At 46.4% G+C, this 16,020-nt stretch overlaps 2 protein-coding genes and 2 non-coding genes across 5 annotated transcripts; all 4 read left to right on the plus strand.

Annotated features, from left to right (window-relative positions):
• The first annotated feature begins 1,544 nt into the window (after positions 1–1,544).
• Positions 1,545–7,136, plus strand: LOC4325596 (subtilisin-like protease SBT2.2). Of its 2 annotated transcripts, none has more exons than XM_015768640.3 (10): positions 1,545–2,094; positions 2,531–2,684; positions 3,135–3,532; positions 3,848–3,943; positions 4,022–4,094; positions 4,226–4,508; positions 4,597–4,928; positions 5,014–5,284; positions 5,874–6,155; positions 6,478–7,136. In XM_015768640.3, exons 1-10 carry the CDS (start codon positions 1,847–1,849, stop codon positions 6,888–6,890), a joined length of 2,550 nt encoding a protein of 849 aa, XP_015624126.1. In that variant the 5' UTR covers positions 1,545–1,846; the 3' UTR covers positions 6,891–7,136. The 2 variants fall into 2 exon arrangements, with proteins under 2 accessions (XP_015624126.1, XP_066161335.1); XM_066305238.1 differs by having other exon boundaries at positions 1,953–2,094; positions 2,518–2,684.
• Positions 7,137–7,745: 609 nt separating this feature from the next.
• TRNAM-CAU (transfer RNA methionine (anticodon CAU)) lies at positions 7,746–7,830 on the plus strand. Its single transcript is given in 2 exon segments — positions 7,746–7,783; positions 7,795–7,830. It is a non-coding gene; the product is annotated as a tRNA-Met (tRNA).
• A 732-nt stretch (positions 7,831–8,562) lies between these two features.
• TRNAM-CAU (transfer RNA methionine (anticodon CAU)) lies at positions 8,563–8,647 on the plus strand. Its single transcript is given in 2 exon segments — positions 8,563–8,600; positions 8,612–8,647. It is a non-coding gene; the product is annotated as a tRNA-Met (tRNA).
• Positions 8,648–12,508: 3,861 nt separating this feature from the next.
• On the plus strand, positions 12,509–15,696 carry LOC4325600 (receptor-like protein kinase FERONIA). Its single transcript, XM_015766640.3, has one exon. The coding sequence runs from the start codon at positions 12,736–12,738 to the stop codon at positions 15,424–15,426; it is 2,691 nt and encodes an 896-aa protein (XP_015622126.1). The 5' UTR covers positions 12,509–12,735; the 3' UTR covers positions 15,427–15,696.
• The last annotated feature ends 324 nt before the right edge of the window (positions 15,697–16,020 follow it).

The raw sequence follows: 16,020 nt of genomic DNA on the forward strand, positions 1-16,020 counted from the left end.
CGGAAGAGAAAAATCCATAGCGCTAGCACTGTTCTACAGCCTGTTCACTCTAGCTGCAACAGTGCAAATGCAACGCTTGCACATACAATTCCGTTACAGCACGCCCGTTCTGACCAGGTGCATGAGTAAAACAATGGTCACGGACTTCATGATCATATACTGAATTAGTACTACTCCCTCCAACCTGATAATATTACTTAACATTTTGGATAGAAACATGATCTTCAAAGCCAATTTTGATCACTATTTTTTATTACAATACATACAGAAATATCAATAAGTATATGATTTTATCAAGCACTTTTTAAAATCTTATATGGTCACCATATTTATAAGACATATTTTAAAAGTTATTTATATAGTAAGACATTTAGAGTTTGATAATAACCTTGTTCAAAATGATACGAGTAAATATTATTAGGCCGTGTTTTGTTTTAAAGTTTTTCTTCGAACTTTCAATTTTTTCATCACATCGAAACTTTTCTACACACAAACTTTCAATTTTTTCATCACATCCTTCCAATTTCAACCAAATTTTTAATTTTAGCGTGCACTAAACACAGCCCTTAGTCAAAAAGGAGCAGTAGCAGCAGTTGTTGTTGACAGTAGTACTCCACTACTGATCTTGCAACGCGAGGTACACAGAAGCAGAACACCGGCAATTTCTGTTGTCTGAAACATCGGGATATTAGCATAGCACTGCACTGTGAACTCTGGTGTCATGTGCCGCAAGCAGCGATTCGATCAATCTCCGTTCGATCAATCTTTTCCACCACCTTTCTTCATCGTACTCTGGCAGTAAAAATGGACTGTAAAATGGCTTCTTCCAAGAGAAGGCCGGAGTACCACACAGTTCACGAGGTAATGGAAAACCGAGGCCTCGCCTCGTCTGCCTCACTCTCTCTGCAACGCTGAGCTGTGTGTTTTGCTCTTTCGCTGAGAGGAGAGACGCAGCAGCTGTGTCAATTCATGTTTGGACTCCATAAGTTTCACTTAAAGTTTTTAGCATTTTCAAACAGTATAGATTATTATTTAGACTTTTAGAATAACTAATAATTATTACTTCCTTCATTTATATTATAAGTTGTTCTTTTTCTAAAACAAACCTCTTTAGCAGTTTGATTTTATGAAAAAAATATAACAACATTTATAACATTAAATTAATTCTATTACATCTAACATTACATATACTTTAATAGTTTCTTTGTTTTGTGTTAAAATATTACTATAATTTTTTATAAACTTGATCAAACTTAAAAAATTAATTTTAAAAAATCAAAACGACTTATAATACAAAACATAAGTAGTACTACATGATAAAAAAACAAATTAGAATTTAGCAGTTGCTTACATCTCTGCTAATAAACAAATATAATATAAGATACTATGACGATGGATCGTAATTTCGTATTACATGTTTATTTTTGACACGAACCGAAGTTTTAAAATCAAATCAAAGTAGGCATAAAAGGGGAGGACCGGAGGAGTGCGCTTTTCTGGCTTTCTGCCTCGCTCTTTATTGGGTGTGCTCGCTGCTCGTCTTTGTGCCGCAGCTCAGCCTCAGTGCAACCCACTCGCTCTCTCTCACTCTCGCCGCGGCTTAAAGCGCACACGGCACGGCGGGGGCGGCGGCCACTTCCACATCGCCATTAATGAGCCTGGAGCAAGCCCCATAGGCCGTAGTAGTAGTGCTACTAGCTTCATCAGCTCCACCTCGCTCGGAAGAGATCGTCTCGTCGAGCGAGGCCCTTTTTGCTCCCCCAATGGATTCTTGCCGCAGCTAGTGTTTCTTGGCGATTCTTGCGGCGCTTTGGGAGCTGACCGGTGAAGAGCTCTCTTTGAGGCGATGGGTTGGGCGTGGCGGAGGGAGCAGTGGGCGGTTGCATGGCTGTCCGTGGCGGTTCTTGGGGCGGCGCTGGTGGGCGCCGCTGGCGCGTTCGAGGAGGGCACGGCGGTGTACATTGTGACCATGAAGCAGGCGCCGGTGTTCCACAAGCGCCTCGACCTGGAGAGGTTTGGGAGCAGCAGAGTCGCCGGCGGCGGCGGCGGCGGCGGGGGGGACACCCCGTCCACTAGCATCCTCATGAAGCCAAGGTTTTTGATGGTTTATTACTCCTCTATGATTTGGTTTTGCTCTATCTTTACAGTTTATGCGAAATATGTATGTACGATTCAGTTTGGGTGAGAATCTCTCCTTTTGGGGGAGGAGTTTTTGGGTGATTTTGATTGGTCTATAGTGAAATGTTAGAGATGCTACGTCATTATCTGCCGACAGCTCGGTTCATTGGTGTAGTTGCTGCTAATATTGGGAAGGCTAACCCACTATTGCAGTAGAAATGTTTGGTTTTTTTAACACACAAAAGATATGGAATTTAATACCAACATGAACAATGTGTGTGCGGCTGTGCTGCTAGCGTGCTATTGATGATTCTGTACTTTACTGTTTATCTGACAAGTTTTTAGCAAGTATTTTCCCTTGCTTGTCACAAATTAAGTTTTCGTTTTTTTGCTCACCAGTGTTGTAATGCAGGCATGGTCCAGCCCAACCTATGAATTATGGCTCGTACTTAGTTCGTCTTCAAAATTCACTCTTGAAGAGAACACTGAGAGGAGAGCGCTATATAAAGCTCTACAGCTACCGCTATCTGATTAATGGTTTTGCTGTTGTCATCACTCCTCAGCAGGTATCATTTTTTTCTTTGATTCCACCACTTTTGCACCTTTGTTCTGTAACGTCACATTACAAGTTTTTTTAAGTTGCATTTCAAAAAGAAGTTCTGAAATCTTCAGACTATTAGATGCTGCATCAATGTTCTCGAAAGAAAAGTCCATGGCAATATGAATTATGGCGTGTTGATATCTGCTAGGTTACATACACTGAACACTTATGATTTTGCTTCTACTGCTATCTCTCTCTAAAATTTGCTATGTTTTAGCATGTTAAAATGTTGTACCTTGTATACCCTTGGTTGTTTTATCATCGTTCTCAAGAACCTGTCAGGTTTATTGCATGATTGTTTAGATTTGGTCACTTCTCTAAATCTCAACTGATTTTTATAGCACTAAAAAATATCGAAGCTATTTGGATTGACAATAAGGTTTTAACTGGTTTTCCTTGCATTAAAATTTAAAAGGCAGAGAGGCTATCTATGACGAAAGAAGTGGCAAATGTAATGTTGGACTTCTCAGTTAGGACGGCAACAACTCATACCCCTGAATTCCTTGGTTTGCCACAAGGAGCATGGGTTCAAGAGGGTGGCCCACAATGTGCTGGTCAGGGTGTTGTTGTTGGCCTCATCGACACAGGAATCGATCCAACTCATCCCAGCTTCGCAGACGACTTGATAACTGACAGTTATCCTGTTCCTGCTCATTACTCTGGCATTTGCGAGGTTACAAATGATTTTCCATCTGGATCCTGCAACAGAAAACTTGTGGGAGCTAGGCATTTTGCAGCCTCTGCAATAACCAGGGGAGTGTTCAATGCCTCTCAAGATCATGCTTCACCTTCTGATAGTGATGGTCATGGGACGTAAGTACTATCTGCTGATTCACCCTTTAAAATTATTTGAAGGAGCAAGAATACGAAGCCATTACCAATCTACTACTGGTTTTGTTACATTGTCCAATCACGCTTGCAAATTTTAAGTAAAATAGTAGCATTCTTGAGAATTCATAGTGCTACAGTAGAGTTTTCTTATTTTTCTTGTTTGACTATCCAGTTCTGCAGCTTCTGCCTAAATTATTCATAGATATTTCATTTACATTTTTCACTCCATATGTCATTGTGGCTCTTTTTTTGTCAGCATATCTGTTTTCTGATATATATTTTTTGTACATCGTACAGCCATACAGCATCCATAGCAGCTGGTAATCATGGAATTCCTGTTGTTGTGGCTGGGCATCATTTTGGGAATGCAAGTGGAATGGCTCCTCGTGCACAGTAAGTCCATTACCTTTTTCTGCGGAGACATATAAGATCCACTTTATTCCCAAATGTTAATGACAAATTAATTTCCAGCATTGCTGTCTATAAAGCTCTGTACAAAAGCTTTGGAGGGTTTGCTGCTGATGTAGTAGCTGCAATAGATCAGGTAATGGTTTACCTGCAAGCTAACTATCTTCTTTTGATTTAGCACAAATTAATACCACATTTTAGAATGCTACAATGCATATGGGCACATTGTGACATTTTATTGATGACAAGTCATTCATCATATTGCAGGCAGCTGAAGATAATGTTGATATAATCAGCTTATCCATTACCCCAAATAGAAGGCCTCCTGGACTAGCCACCTTCTTTAATCCAATTGACATGGCTCTTCTTTCAGCTGTAAAAGCTGGCATATTTGTCGTGCAAGCTGCAGGAAATACAGGTCCTTCCCCCAAGAGCATGTCATCATACAGTCCATGGATTTTTACTGTAGGAGCATCTGCCCATGACAGGGAATACAACAACTATGTTGTACTTGGCAACAATCTGACCATTACAGGAGTTGGCCTTGCTCGTAAGTTCCTAGTAGTATTTTCCATTGTGCGCAACTGCACATGGCTGGTGTTGTTTGATTCTAACTTTGTGTTACTCCACAAATACAGCTGGAACAGATGGTGATTCCATGTTCACTCTAGTTGCTGCACCTCATGCACTGAAAAACAATGTAGCCAGTCCTACTGAAATGTCCCTAGGGGAGTGCCAAGATTCAAGCCACCTTGATGAAGATCTGATAAGGGGAAAGATACTGGTCTGCAGCTATTCCATACGATTTGTACTTGGCCTGTCGTCTGTGAAGCAAGCTTTAGATACTGCAAAGAATGTCAGTGCTGCAGGAGTTATATTCTATCTGGATCCATTTGTCATTGGATTCCAGCTGAATCCAACTCCAATGGATATGCCTGGACTTATAATACCATCATCTGATGACTCTAAGGTATGACAGCCAAAGCAAGAGTCTTGTTATTACTCATCCCTTGCTGATATGAAGAAAATTAACAAATGTGATGCAACATTCTCAGGTATTTCTAAATTATTACAATGAGTCCCTTGTGAGAGATGAGACCTCAAACAAAATCGTCAGCTTTGGTGCAATTGCAAAAATACTAGGAGGCCAAAATCCAAATTATGGTATTTCTGCCCCAAAAGTAATGTTTTATTCTGCCAGGGGTCCTGATCCTGAGGACAACTCACTGGCCAATGCTGATATCCTGAAGCCAAATCTGATAGCACCTGGCAGTTCCATTTGGGGTGCTTGGAGTTCTCTTGGATTGGACTCTGCTGAATTTGCTGGTAACTTGACAATTTACCTACTTTCTAATCTTGTTTAGAACATAAGTTTTATTCTTTGAATCATCAGGCATATAAAATAGCAATAAAACAAAACAGTGGCATGCATTTTCTGTTTTTTTAACAGTTCTATTAGGTGCTAAAATACCTGTTAATGAGAGAGCTTATGTCTGAATTGAAGATTCAGCCTAATTTTTTCCCCTTCAATAGTACCATGAATCATTTGTAGATTACGGTTGGCATTGATTTGTGCCAACAGTTGTTCTGCATTTTTGTTAGTCCATTCCCTTTACCTCGCTGATAGAGTGATAGAGCAAAATTTTATGTAGAAGTAATCACAGAAAGCGCTACATGATTTCACTCTTTAATTGTGCATTTTAACACCTAAGTTTAGGTCATGCTCTAGACATAATGCTTTACAGAAAAGGTTGTATAAAAACTGTTCTAGTTATTGTGGAAGCCCTTAATAAGATGTTCGTTTAGCATTAGAATCCAACCTATAACATCTTCTATTAATAAATTTGCTTATATAATAATTTTTTTCTTACATAGATTAATTGAATAATTATGTTGTTTTTGACTTACTGTCTAGGTGAAAGTTTTGCAATAATTTCCGGTACAAGTATGGCTGCACCACACGTTGCTGGGCTTGCTGCTCTAGTCAAGCAGAAGTTCCCTTATTTTAGCCCTGCAGCTATAGGTTCTGCATTATCGACTACTACAAGTCTCAGTGACAGGGAGGGGAATCCAATCATGGCACAGAGAACATACGGCAATCCAAATTCAACTCAATCTCCAGCTACACCTTTTGACATGGGAAATGGATTTGTCAATGCTACTGCTGCTTTGGATCCTGGGCTCATATTTGATTCCAGTAAGTTCAACTGCCATTTCTTCTGTTTATTTTACTATTATCAGTACCTCTACCTTTGGTAGAGTTCACTGGGGCCTATGTTATACAAACTCCGTTCCAAAATATAAGCATTTTTTCTATGCATTTTTCAAAATGTATCTGATGCTTCTATCTGGAACGGATGGAGTACCTGATAGTATGAATACAAACTAGCAAGTAGCAACAGCAATATAGCTTGAATGTCATACATGCAATGCAACATTTTTTCTCACTATAAAGTCAGACTGAAATTCTCAGTGTAGTTTAGTAATTATTCAATCCTGACAGCGGCATGACTTTACAGGTTACGACGACTTCTTCTCCTTTCTATGTGGCATAAACGGCTCTGCTCCAGTAGTGATGAATTACACCGGCAACAGCTGCAGCTCCTCCGCCATGACAGGGGCTGATCTGAACCTCCCCTCCATCACCATTGCAGTGCTCAACCAGTCAAGAACGATAACAAGAACTGTAACCAACGTGGCGAGCGACGAGCGCTACACGGTCAGTTACAGCGCCCCTTACGGGGTCGCCGTCTCCGCGTCGCCGGCCCAGTTCTTCATCCCCAGCGGGCAGAGGCAGCAGGTGACCTTCGTCGTCAACGCCACCATGAACGGCACCTCCGCGAGCTTCGGCAGCGTCGGCTTCTACGGCGACAAGGGCCACCGGGTGATGATCCCGTTCTCAGTTATCTCCAAGGTTGTGCACCGTTCATGATTTGACTGATGGAAGAACGCTGTAATATGGCAAAGGATCTGCCTGATCCGGCGTATGCAGCGGGGGTAACTTTGACTGCCTGGGGCTTAACCTGACCGGAGATTTTTTGTTGATCTTGATGTACATTTTGATGCATGTCGGTGTAAGTAAGATCAAGATGAGTGAGTGGCTAATATCTGTAACTGTAAAGAGAATGGTGTACCGGACTCCGTCCTTTCACGAATGAGAAATCATGCTTTTTCTCAATTTTCTTGTCACCATGTTAAGTAGAAGAATGCACTTTGCATATAGGAATAATTAACTTCTTTTTGCCACTCATACCACTGGTGATAAATGATTTACCCATAGACTCGCATATTATAGGTATATGAGAGCCCACGTATCATAGACACAAATCCTTAATTATTAAAAAAAAGTTAAATGTCACATACTCCCCCCAGTCCCATAATATAAGGGATTTTGAGTTTTTGCTTGCACTGTTTGACCACTCGTCTTATTCAAAAAATTTGTGCAAATATAAAAAACGAAAAGTTGTGCTTAAAGTATTTTGGATAACAAAGTAAGTCAAAAAAAATAAAAAATAAATCCAAAATTTTTTGAATAAGACGAGTGGTCAAACAGTGTAAATAAAAACTCAAAATCTTTTATATTATGGGTGGAGGTAGTATGATATATGGCGCCTGCTAGCTCGCAAACTAGAACAGGAGGAATATATTATGTTAATGGATTATTGTACTCTCTCCGTCCCATAATATTGCAATCTAGAATGAGATTAGACTCATCCTATCTCATTATAGGACTACGAATCTTAGGTTGAAACATTATGGGATGGAGGGAGTAATTGGTTTCAACAACGGGGTGGTGGCGCAGTTGGCTAGCGCGTAGGTCTCATAGCTATTGAGTGATCCTGAGGTCGAGAGTTCGAGCCTCTCTCACCCCATAAATCCGAGCGATGATGAAAAAGCTCTCGTGACTACTTTGGGTCGTCACACGTCTGCCGATATCAGATGATAGAGCAAAACTGAGCTTGGTTTTTCCTTTTTACAATATTATTTTAACAATGTATTTTGCCATGCCATGCATTTAGGATTCTCAAAACGTACTAGGAGTAGAAAAGGAAACATGATTAGTTCTTTTTCACAATTTTATTTTAACAATGTATTTTGGCCATGCCATGCATTTAGGATTCTCAAAACGTACGTACGAGTAGAAAAGGAAACATGATTAGAAAGTCCTAGGTCCTAAAACACGACCGTTCCCGACACGCAGCATGTATTACTATCTCCCCATGGTGCGGAGAGGTCTTTTTGTCTTTTTTGCAAATTGCAAACGCCTGGCGCTGGCCACGCAAGAACTCATTTACGCCCTCCGGTGCGTGCTCTCTTCGGCCTTCACTACCACCAGGAACATCCTGTTGAGCTCGTCGGCCGCCCTGTCGCCGCCGGCGAGTACCCGCGCGCAACGGCCGGTGCTCGCGTTGCATTGGGAGATTCGAGAAACGATTGCCCCAACGTTTCGCCCGTGCAGATGCAGTGCAGGCCCTCGCTCGCGTGGCAGCGGAGCACGAACCAAACCAGCGATGCAGCGAGTGGAGCACACGTTCGTATTAGCGCGCTGTTGGCCTACCATGCTAATATGATTTTACCGTGCTGGCCGCCACCTCGAACACAAGGGGGTGGTGGCGCAGTTGGCTAGCGCGTAGGTCTCATAGCTATTGAGTTATCCTGAGGTCGAGAGTTCGAGCCTCTCTCACCCCATATGAAACTCAAGTGATGATGAAAAGCTCTCGTGGCTACTTTGGGTCGTCACACATCTTGCCCATTTCAGATGATAGAGCAAAACTGAGCTTGGTTTCCCTTTTTTTTCCACAAACTATGCAACAATGATTTTTTGTTACCCCGATTGTAGTGCAGTTATTTGCACGTATTTTTTTTTTTAAAAAGTGGCAGGTGAGCTCCAGGGTAACAAAAAAACATCGAGACGGCACTTCATCGTCGTCCTCATGAGCGTTTTCCTCCTGCTCTTTGTTGCAGGCGCTGACGATGCTCGGGGGCACATCCGCACATGCGCACAGCCATCGCCAGTTCGCCACCTACCCGTGTGCACACCACCACCATCGTCGTCGTTGAAGACTTGAAGAAGTCGATGTGTAAGCAATTGCACGCGTTATCAGTCCAAGCCGCCGACGAAGCTCGATGGCCTGCCAGCATGGCTGTGATCCATGTGAAGTTCGGGCGCCAGCAGCGGACCGGCGGACCCCCGCCATGGCCCATGGGGAGCTCCATCACTCGGTAACAGTACGAGATCCAACTCGAGAAAGGTACAGACAGTAAACTGTGTTAATGCCGTGTGTTCCGTTGAGAAAGAGCCTCAGTCCTCAGGTACGGCAGAGTCTTGATCGGACGGTGTATCCCGCGTACTTCCTCCGTTCAGACAACGAATCGAGTCTTGATCGGACGGTGTATCCCGCGTACTCCCTCCGTTCAGACAACGAATCTAAACAGCTCTCTATCCAGATTTGTTGCACTAGAATCTCCTCTTAAGTTGTTTTTTTAGTAAATTTCATCTTGAACCACCTATATTAACCAATGTGGCATAATGGGCTAGGGCTAAGTTTCTCTTTTCACTTAACAGTTAGCACCACCTAATTTTACCACCTTTTTCAGGTTGGACCAGGTTTACGGCATGGGAGGGATGCGTTTCGGCCTAATCCACGCGAGCAGCTGGTGTTTGCTCATGGTGGCAGTGGTGCGCGATACCAGTAGCGTGCGCGACGCGTCGGGGTGGTCATCGGCGAGGGCGAGCATGTCGTCGTCCAGTGGACGCGGACTCTAGGGTGATCACGCTCGGCCCTGTCACGCTCAAAACAATACTACGGCACATCTGATTACGTTGACAGGATCTGAGACCACACCAGAACTATCCCATTCCGATCATGCATGTGAAAAAAAAAACAAAGGCCAACTATTCCATTTAGCAGTAATCAAGATCCGATCTTCTCTTTTCTTGTGAAAATTCGACATGTTTCCGGTTACCAACCGAGGAACACAGATTAATTACTCTAGTTTTTTCGAAGAGCAGAAGAGGAATATTGATTACCCCCACAAAACCCAAATCTCATAGGAATTACTGAATACATTGCTTTGTTTCACTCTCCCAAGTCCAAGGGTCAAAACTTTCCTCCATAGATTGATCCATGATCGAATAGCAGATGCATATACCTGTCTACCTCGTAAACCCAACAAGCATCCTATCAATGAGGCAGCCAACGACCCCAGTGATTCCATCCTCGGGAAGCCATCGATCGAGGTGGCATGGGCGTCCACCAGGTAGAGGCCCTTCGCCCCGGCCGGATGACGAGACTTGCTCCACCTTGGCGCCGGTGGTCGGTGGACCTAGACGGTGGCGTTTGTGTGTCGATTGTTGAGTTCACGCCGCTGCACAATAACCGCGTGTGAACAGAGACTTTTTTGGGTTGGGAGGGAAGTACTCGTACCAGAGAAGGGAGGCGGAATTGTTGTCGAGGGAGCCCTCGCCGGAGCCCGTAGACGGGGATTGCCGGCTGCTAGTAAACGCACCTACTTGCGTGGCCGAAGCCCAGCCTAGTGGCCCAATCAATAAACCTGGTCCAACTTGCAAAGGATGGTAAAAATAAGTGGTATAAAGTGAAAAAAGTGACCCACCCCTAGCCCAATGTGCAACTGAGGTCAATATAAGTGACCCAAAGTGAAATTTACTCTTTTTTTTGGATGGAGGAGTATGGCCGTATGCAAATTAGACAGTAACAGTAAATGCTGTATGGGACTTATCGCGGGGTCTATAGTGAGAAAAGGCCCTGCGTCACTAGCTTCTGGCCTTCTACTTGTCTACTTGATGTGGTCGGCAAAATTCCGATCAAACGACCCATAGATGTCCAATTCGATCCAAATAAGGAGGCCCAAGTAAGATAGTGCTGCTGCAGCAACTACAACGTCTAGTACTCGCTAGCAACGGTTGAGATGCATAACCGATAGCCGAACAACTATGTTGTTCAGTGCAATCCTAATAGCTGTAAAACAGACTACCGAATAGTCTCATCGCGCCGCCACTCATGGTAACGGAGAATTTAGCTCTTTACCACTTTTAGGTTCGTCACTTATCTAAATGCCCCTCTTAGATTTGCGCTTAGTAATTTACCACTAGAGAGAAGTGATTCCTTAACTATTTCCTACTTTTGCCTACGTGGAAAGCGACGTGGTCCCCACCCGTGAACCCCTCCCTTCTCCTTCTTCTCCACCTTCAGCCTTCGCACCCCCTTCATCTTCGCCCTGAGCTGGCCCAGCTCAACTGCGAGTGCCGCCACCACCGTGGTCTCCTCTGGCGCCACGTCCCCGAGCCTCACGTCCTGTGCCACCGCTGTCCTGGTGATGAGCGTCAGCAGCAGCAGCAGCGCCGTCAGTGCGCGTGCGCCTCTCGGCCTGAGGAAGCAGCGGTGGCCCCATCGGCGTCATGGTCGTCGTCCTCCTCCTCGACGGCGTCCTCTGCCTCCTTCTCAGGAAGCTTGCGCAAGTGAAGCAGCTTTGACGGCGGCAAGAACCCACGGCCGCCTCCGCCCACCCCGCCGCGGTGGTCGCCGGTTGCTGCCGCAAGAGGAGGTCGGCGTACAAGCAGCTATATGCGGCAAGGCGAGCCGAGGTGGAGGAGATATGGCGGCCAGAGGTAGAGAAGAAGGAGAGGGGAGGGGTTGACGGGTGGGGACCACGTCGCTTTCCACGTGGGCACGCCACGATGGCTCGTTACGTAGACAAAAGTGGCAAATTGTTAAGAAATCACCTATCTCCAGTGGTAAATTACTAAATACAAATCAAATAGGGGCATTTAGATAAGTAACAAATAGTTAAATAGCCCGTGGTAACGGGCTAATCGCCGCCGAATCTCTCTTCTTCTCCTCCTTCCCTTTTTTTTCTTTAGTTATTTTCCTTCTTCTCCATTCCCGGCCATGTTCTTCAATTCCTGTCCGGCTCAGTACTTTGTGACACGGAAATCTGCTCTTGTAAAAGTTTAGGACTGTTTATCAGAATCTGGAGTTTTGGACACAAGGGGTGGTGGTGCAGTTGGCTAGCGCGTAGGTCTCATAGCTATTGAGTGATCCTGAGGTCTAAGTTCGATCCCCTCTCACCCCACAAACCTTGCCCTTGCGATGACGAAAAGCTCTTCGGTGGCAACTTGGGTCGCCACCTTCGTCTGAACTCAGATGATCCGAGCACAATCCGAGCTTCGTTTTTTTTTCTTTATTTTTTTTGAGTTTTTCTTTCCAGGTTTCTCGATCTAACAACCATCTGCCACCTGGCCATGATCAGTCGCGTCCGCGTCCGCGTCCGCCGCTCGCCGGTGGGCCCGTCTCCCGCACATGGGCACGATTCCCTTCCCCTCCCAACCGCGTCGCCGAAGGAAAGCAACAGAAAAATCCCGCGCAACCCGACCCCGAACAGGCTGCCACGACGGTGCGAGCTGTCCTCCATAACTCCAGCCATCTCCCCGCTGTGCGCTCCCGTCCTCCCGCCCCCGTCCCCACCCGTCAGCCAAACCCATCCCACCACGAGGAGTGAACCAAAAACGCGAGCAACCGAGCAGAGCGAGGAGCTCGCTTGCTTTGCCGTTGCCGACGTCGCCCCCAATCTCCCGCATAACGCCGCGGCCGTAGTAGTCCCGAAACCTCCCTCCCCCACATTGCTTGTCTCCTCCACCTTGAACCCGAGTTTCTCACCCACATCCACCAGATCTGCGAGGAGGTAGGAAAGCTCGATGCCCGATCTGTGAAGCGGAAGCAGTTAGCTAGTTGTAGTTGAGAGCGGGGGTGGCCACAATGGGAAGCTCCAGATTCGTGCTCTTGCTCCTCCTCCTCCTCGCCGTGGCGGCTTGCGTCGCGCGGGGGCAAGGCGGCGGAAACTCGAGCAGCGCGGCGGCGCCGGCGCCGGCTGCGGGGGCGGGGCCGTTCGTGCCGCGGGACGACATCCTGCTCGACTGCGGCGCGACGGGGAAGGGGAACGACACGGACGGGCGGGTGTGGAGCGGGGACGCCGGGTCCAAGTACGCGCCGGCGAGCCTCGGCTCGGCGTCCGCCGCGGGGCAGGACCCCTCGGTGCCGCAGGTGCCCTACCTCACCGCGAGGGTCTCCGCGGCGCCCTTCACCTACTCCTTCCCGCTCGGCGCCGGCCGCAAGTTCCTCAGGCTCCACTTCTACCCGGCCAACTACTCCAGCCGCGACGCCGCCGACGCGCGCTTCTCCGTCTCCGTCCCCGCCGCCAACGTCACGCTCCTCTCCAACTTCAGCGCCTACCAGACCGCCACCGCCCTCAACTTCGCCTACATCGTCCGCGAGTTCTCCGTCAACGTCACGACCCCGACGATGGAGCTCACCTTCACGCCGGAGAAGGGCCACCCCAACGCCTACGCGTTCGTCAACGGCATCGAGGTTGTCTCCTCCCCCGATCTCTTCGACATCTCCACCCCGAATCTGGTCACCGGGGATGGCAACAATCAGCCATTCCCGATCGACGCTGGCACTGCTCTGCAGACAATGTACCGACTTAATGTCGGCGGCCAGGCGATCTCCCCCTCCAAGGACACGGGCGGTTACCGTTCGTGGGACGATGACTCGCCATACGTTTTTGGTGCGGCGTTCGGGGTGTCCTACCCAAAAGATGACAATGTCACCATTGCCTACCCTAGCAATGTGCCGGAGTATGTGGCGCCGGTGGATGTCTATGCTACGGCAAGGTCGATGGGGCCGGACAAGAACGTGAACTTGGCATACAACCTCACTTGGATAATGCAGGTGGATGCTGGGTTCACATACCTTGTGAGGCTTCATTTCTGTGAGATACAATATCCAATCACTATGATCAATCAGCGGGTGTTCAACATTTACATCAACAACCAGACTGCTTTTCAGGGCGCCGATGTGATTGCATGGACTAATAACAATGGGATCGGCAGTCCAGTGTATCAAGACTTTGTAGTGACAACAGTTGGTTCAGGGGCTATGGATTTGTGGGTAGCTCTCTATCCAGATGTCCAGGCTAAACCACAGTACTATGATGCTATCCTCAATGGACTGGAGGTGTTCAAGTTGCCGCTTAGTAATGGGAGCCTTGCTGGGCTCAACCCTGTTCCAACTGTTGAGCCATCGTTGGATGGTGGAGCAGTGAAGAAGTCAAGTGTTGGGCCTATTGTTGGTGGAGTGATTGGAGGTCTGGTGGTTCTTGCACTTGGATATTGCTGCTTTATGATCTGCAAGCGTCGGAGCAGAGTGGGGAAGGACACAGGCATGAGTGATGGGCATTCTGGATGGTTGCCACTTTCACTCTATGGCAACTCACACTCATCTGGCTCAGCCAAATCACATACTACTGGGAGCTACGCTTCATCGCTGCCATCCAACCTGTGCCGCCATTTCTCATTTGCGGAGATCAAGGCTGCAACAAACAACTTCGATGAATCCCTCCTCCTTGGTGTGGGTGGTTTCGGTAAAGTGTATCGTGGGGAGATTGATGGTGGAGTGACCAAGGTGGCTATCAAGCGTGGGAATCCACTGTCTGAGCAGGGTGTGCATGAGTTCCAAACCGAGATTGAGATGCTGTCGAAGCTCCGCCACCGTCATCTTGTGTCACTGATTGGTTACTGTGAGGAGAAGAATGAGATGATCCTGGTCTATGACTACATGGCTCATGGAACTCTTCGTGAGCACCTGTACAAGACCAAGAATGCACCACTTACATGGAGGCAGCGCTTGGAGATCTGCATTGGTGCTGCCCGTGGGCTTCACTACCTTCACACTGGTGCGAAGCACACAATCATCCACCGTGATGTGAAGACAACAAATATCCTCCTGGATGAGAAGTGGGTCGCGAAGGTTTCAGATTTTGGTCTGTCAAAGACTGGGCCATCGATGGATCACACACATGTGAGCACAGTTGTCAAGGGAAGTTTTGGCTACCTTGACCCTGAATACTTCCGCAGGCAGCAGCTCACTGAGAAATCTGATGTCTACTCCTTTGGTGTTGTGCTATTTGAGGTCCTCTGTGCTCGCCCTGCCTTGAACCCCACTCTTGCTAAGGAAGAAGTTAGCTTGGCAGAGTGGGCCCTGCACTGCCAGAAGAAGGGTATTCTTGATCAGATTGTTGATCCCCACCTGAAGGGAAAGATCGCTCCACAGTGCTTCAAGAAGTTTGCCGAGACTGCTGAGAAATGTGTTTCAGATGAAGGCATCGATCGTCCTTCAATGGGAGATGTGCTGTGGAACTTGGAATTTGCCCTTCAAATGCAGGAAAGTGCAGAGGATAGTGGAAGCATTGGTTGTGGGATGTCAGATGAGGGCACTCCCCTTGTGATGCCTGGAAAGAAGGATCCCAATGATCCATCGATCGAGTCAAGCACCACTACAACCACAACCACGTCCATAAGCATGGGCGACCAAAGTGTTGCTAGCATAGACTCCGACGGGCTTACTCCTAGCGCTGTCTTCTCACAGATCATGAACCCCAAGGGACGGTGAGCTAACAGTCTTTGCTTGTCACCTGCAGGCATTATTTATTCTTTAAACGTATTCTCATGAGTTTGTGATGTTGATTTTCTGTCAATTTATGGACCTGGAAGTCAGAGAGTTGTTCCATATTAGATATTTTTGTTTTGTGCTGTATATTGTCCATGCTGTGGTGACTTGGATACTTATTGGCTTTGTATTGTACTCTACCGCTGGTATTAACCACCAGTTGATCTCTATTACTGTATACGAAAGCTATGCGCAAGACCATCTTCATTTTCATTGCCTTTCTGATGTGTTTGGTCAGAGCCCAGCGTTAGTTAGCAGAGAGCCTGGTAGTATCACTTTTTTCCGAAAAAAATTCTCGTGTACAGGTATCATTGATTTGGTGTGCTATGTAGATGGTGTTTGTTGCATAAGCCATTTTCATGCATATACTGAAATACTGGACTATGATGTTTTTCTGATGTCATGTTGTTTTACAAGTATAAATCTAGTATAACACCAATCTTGAACTTTTATTCTATGTAGTACCCTTTTTTTTTATGCTGGTTTACTTCAAGCTGTATAGACGTTCAGGGTTATGGATTGTTGTCCACTCCGTGT

The sequence above is a fragment of the Oryza sativa genome, chromosome 1 (assembly GCF_034140825.1).
Source record: "Oryza sativa Japonica Group chromosome 1, ASM3414082v1".
NCBI lineage: Eukaryota > Viridiplantae > Streptophyta > Magnoliopsida > Poales > Poaceae > Oryza > Oryza sativa.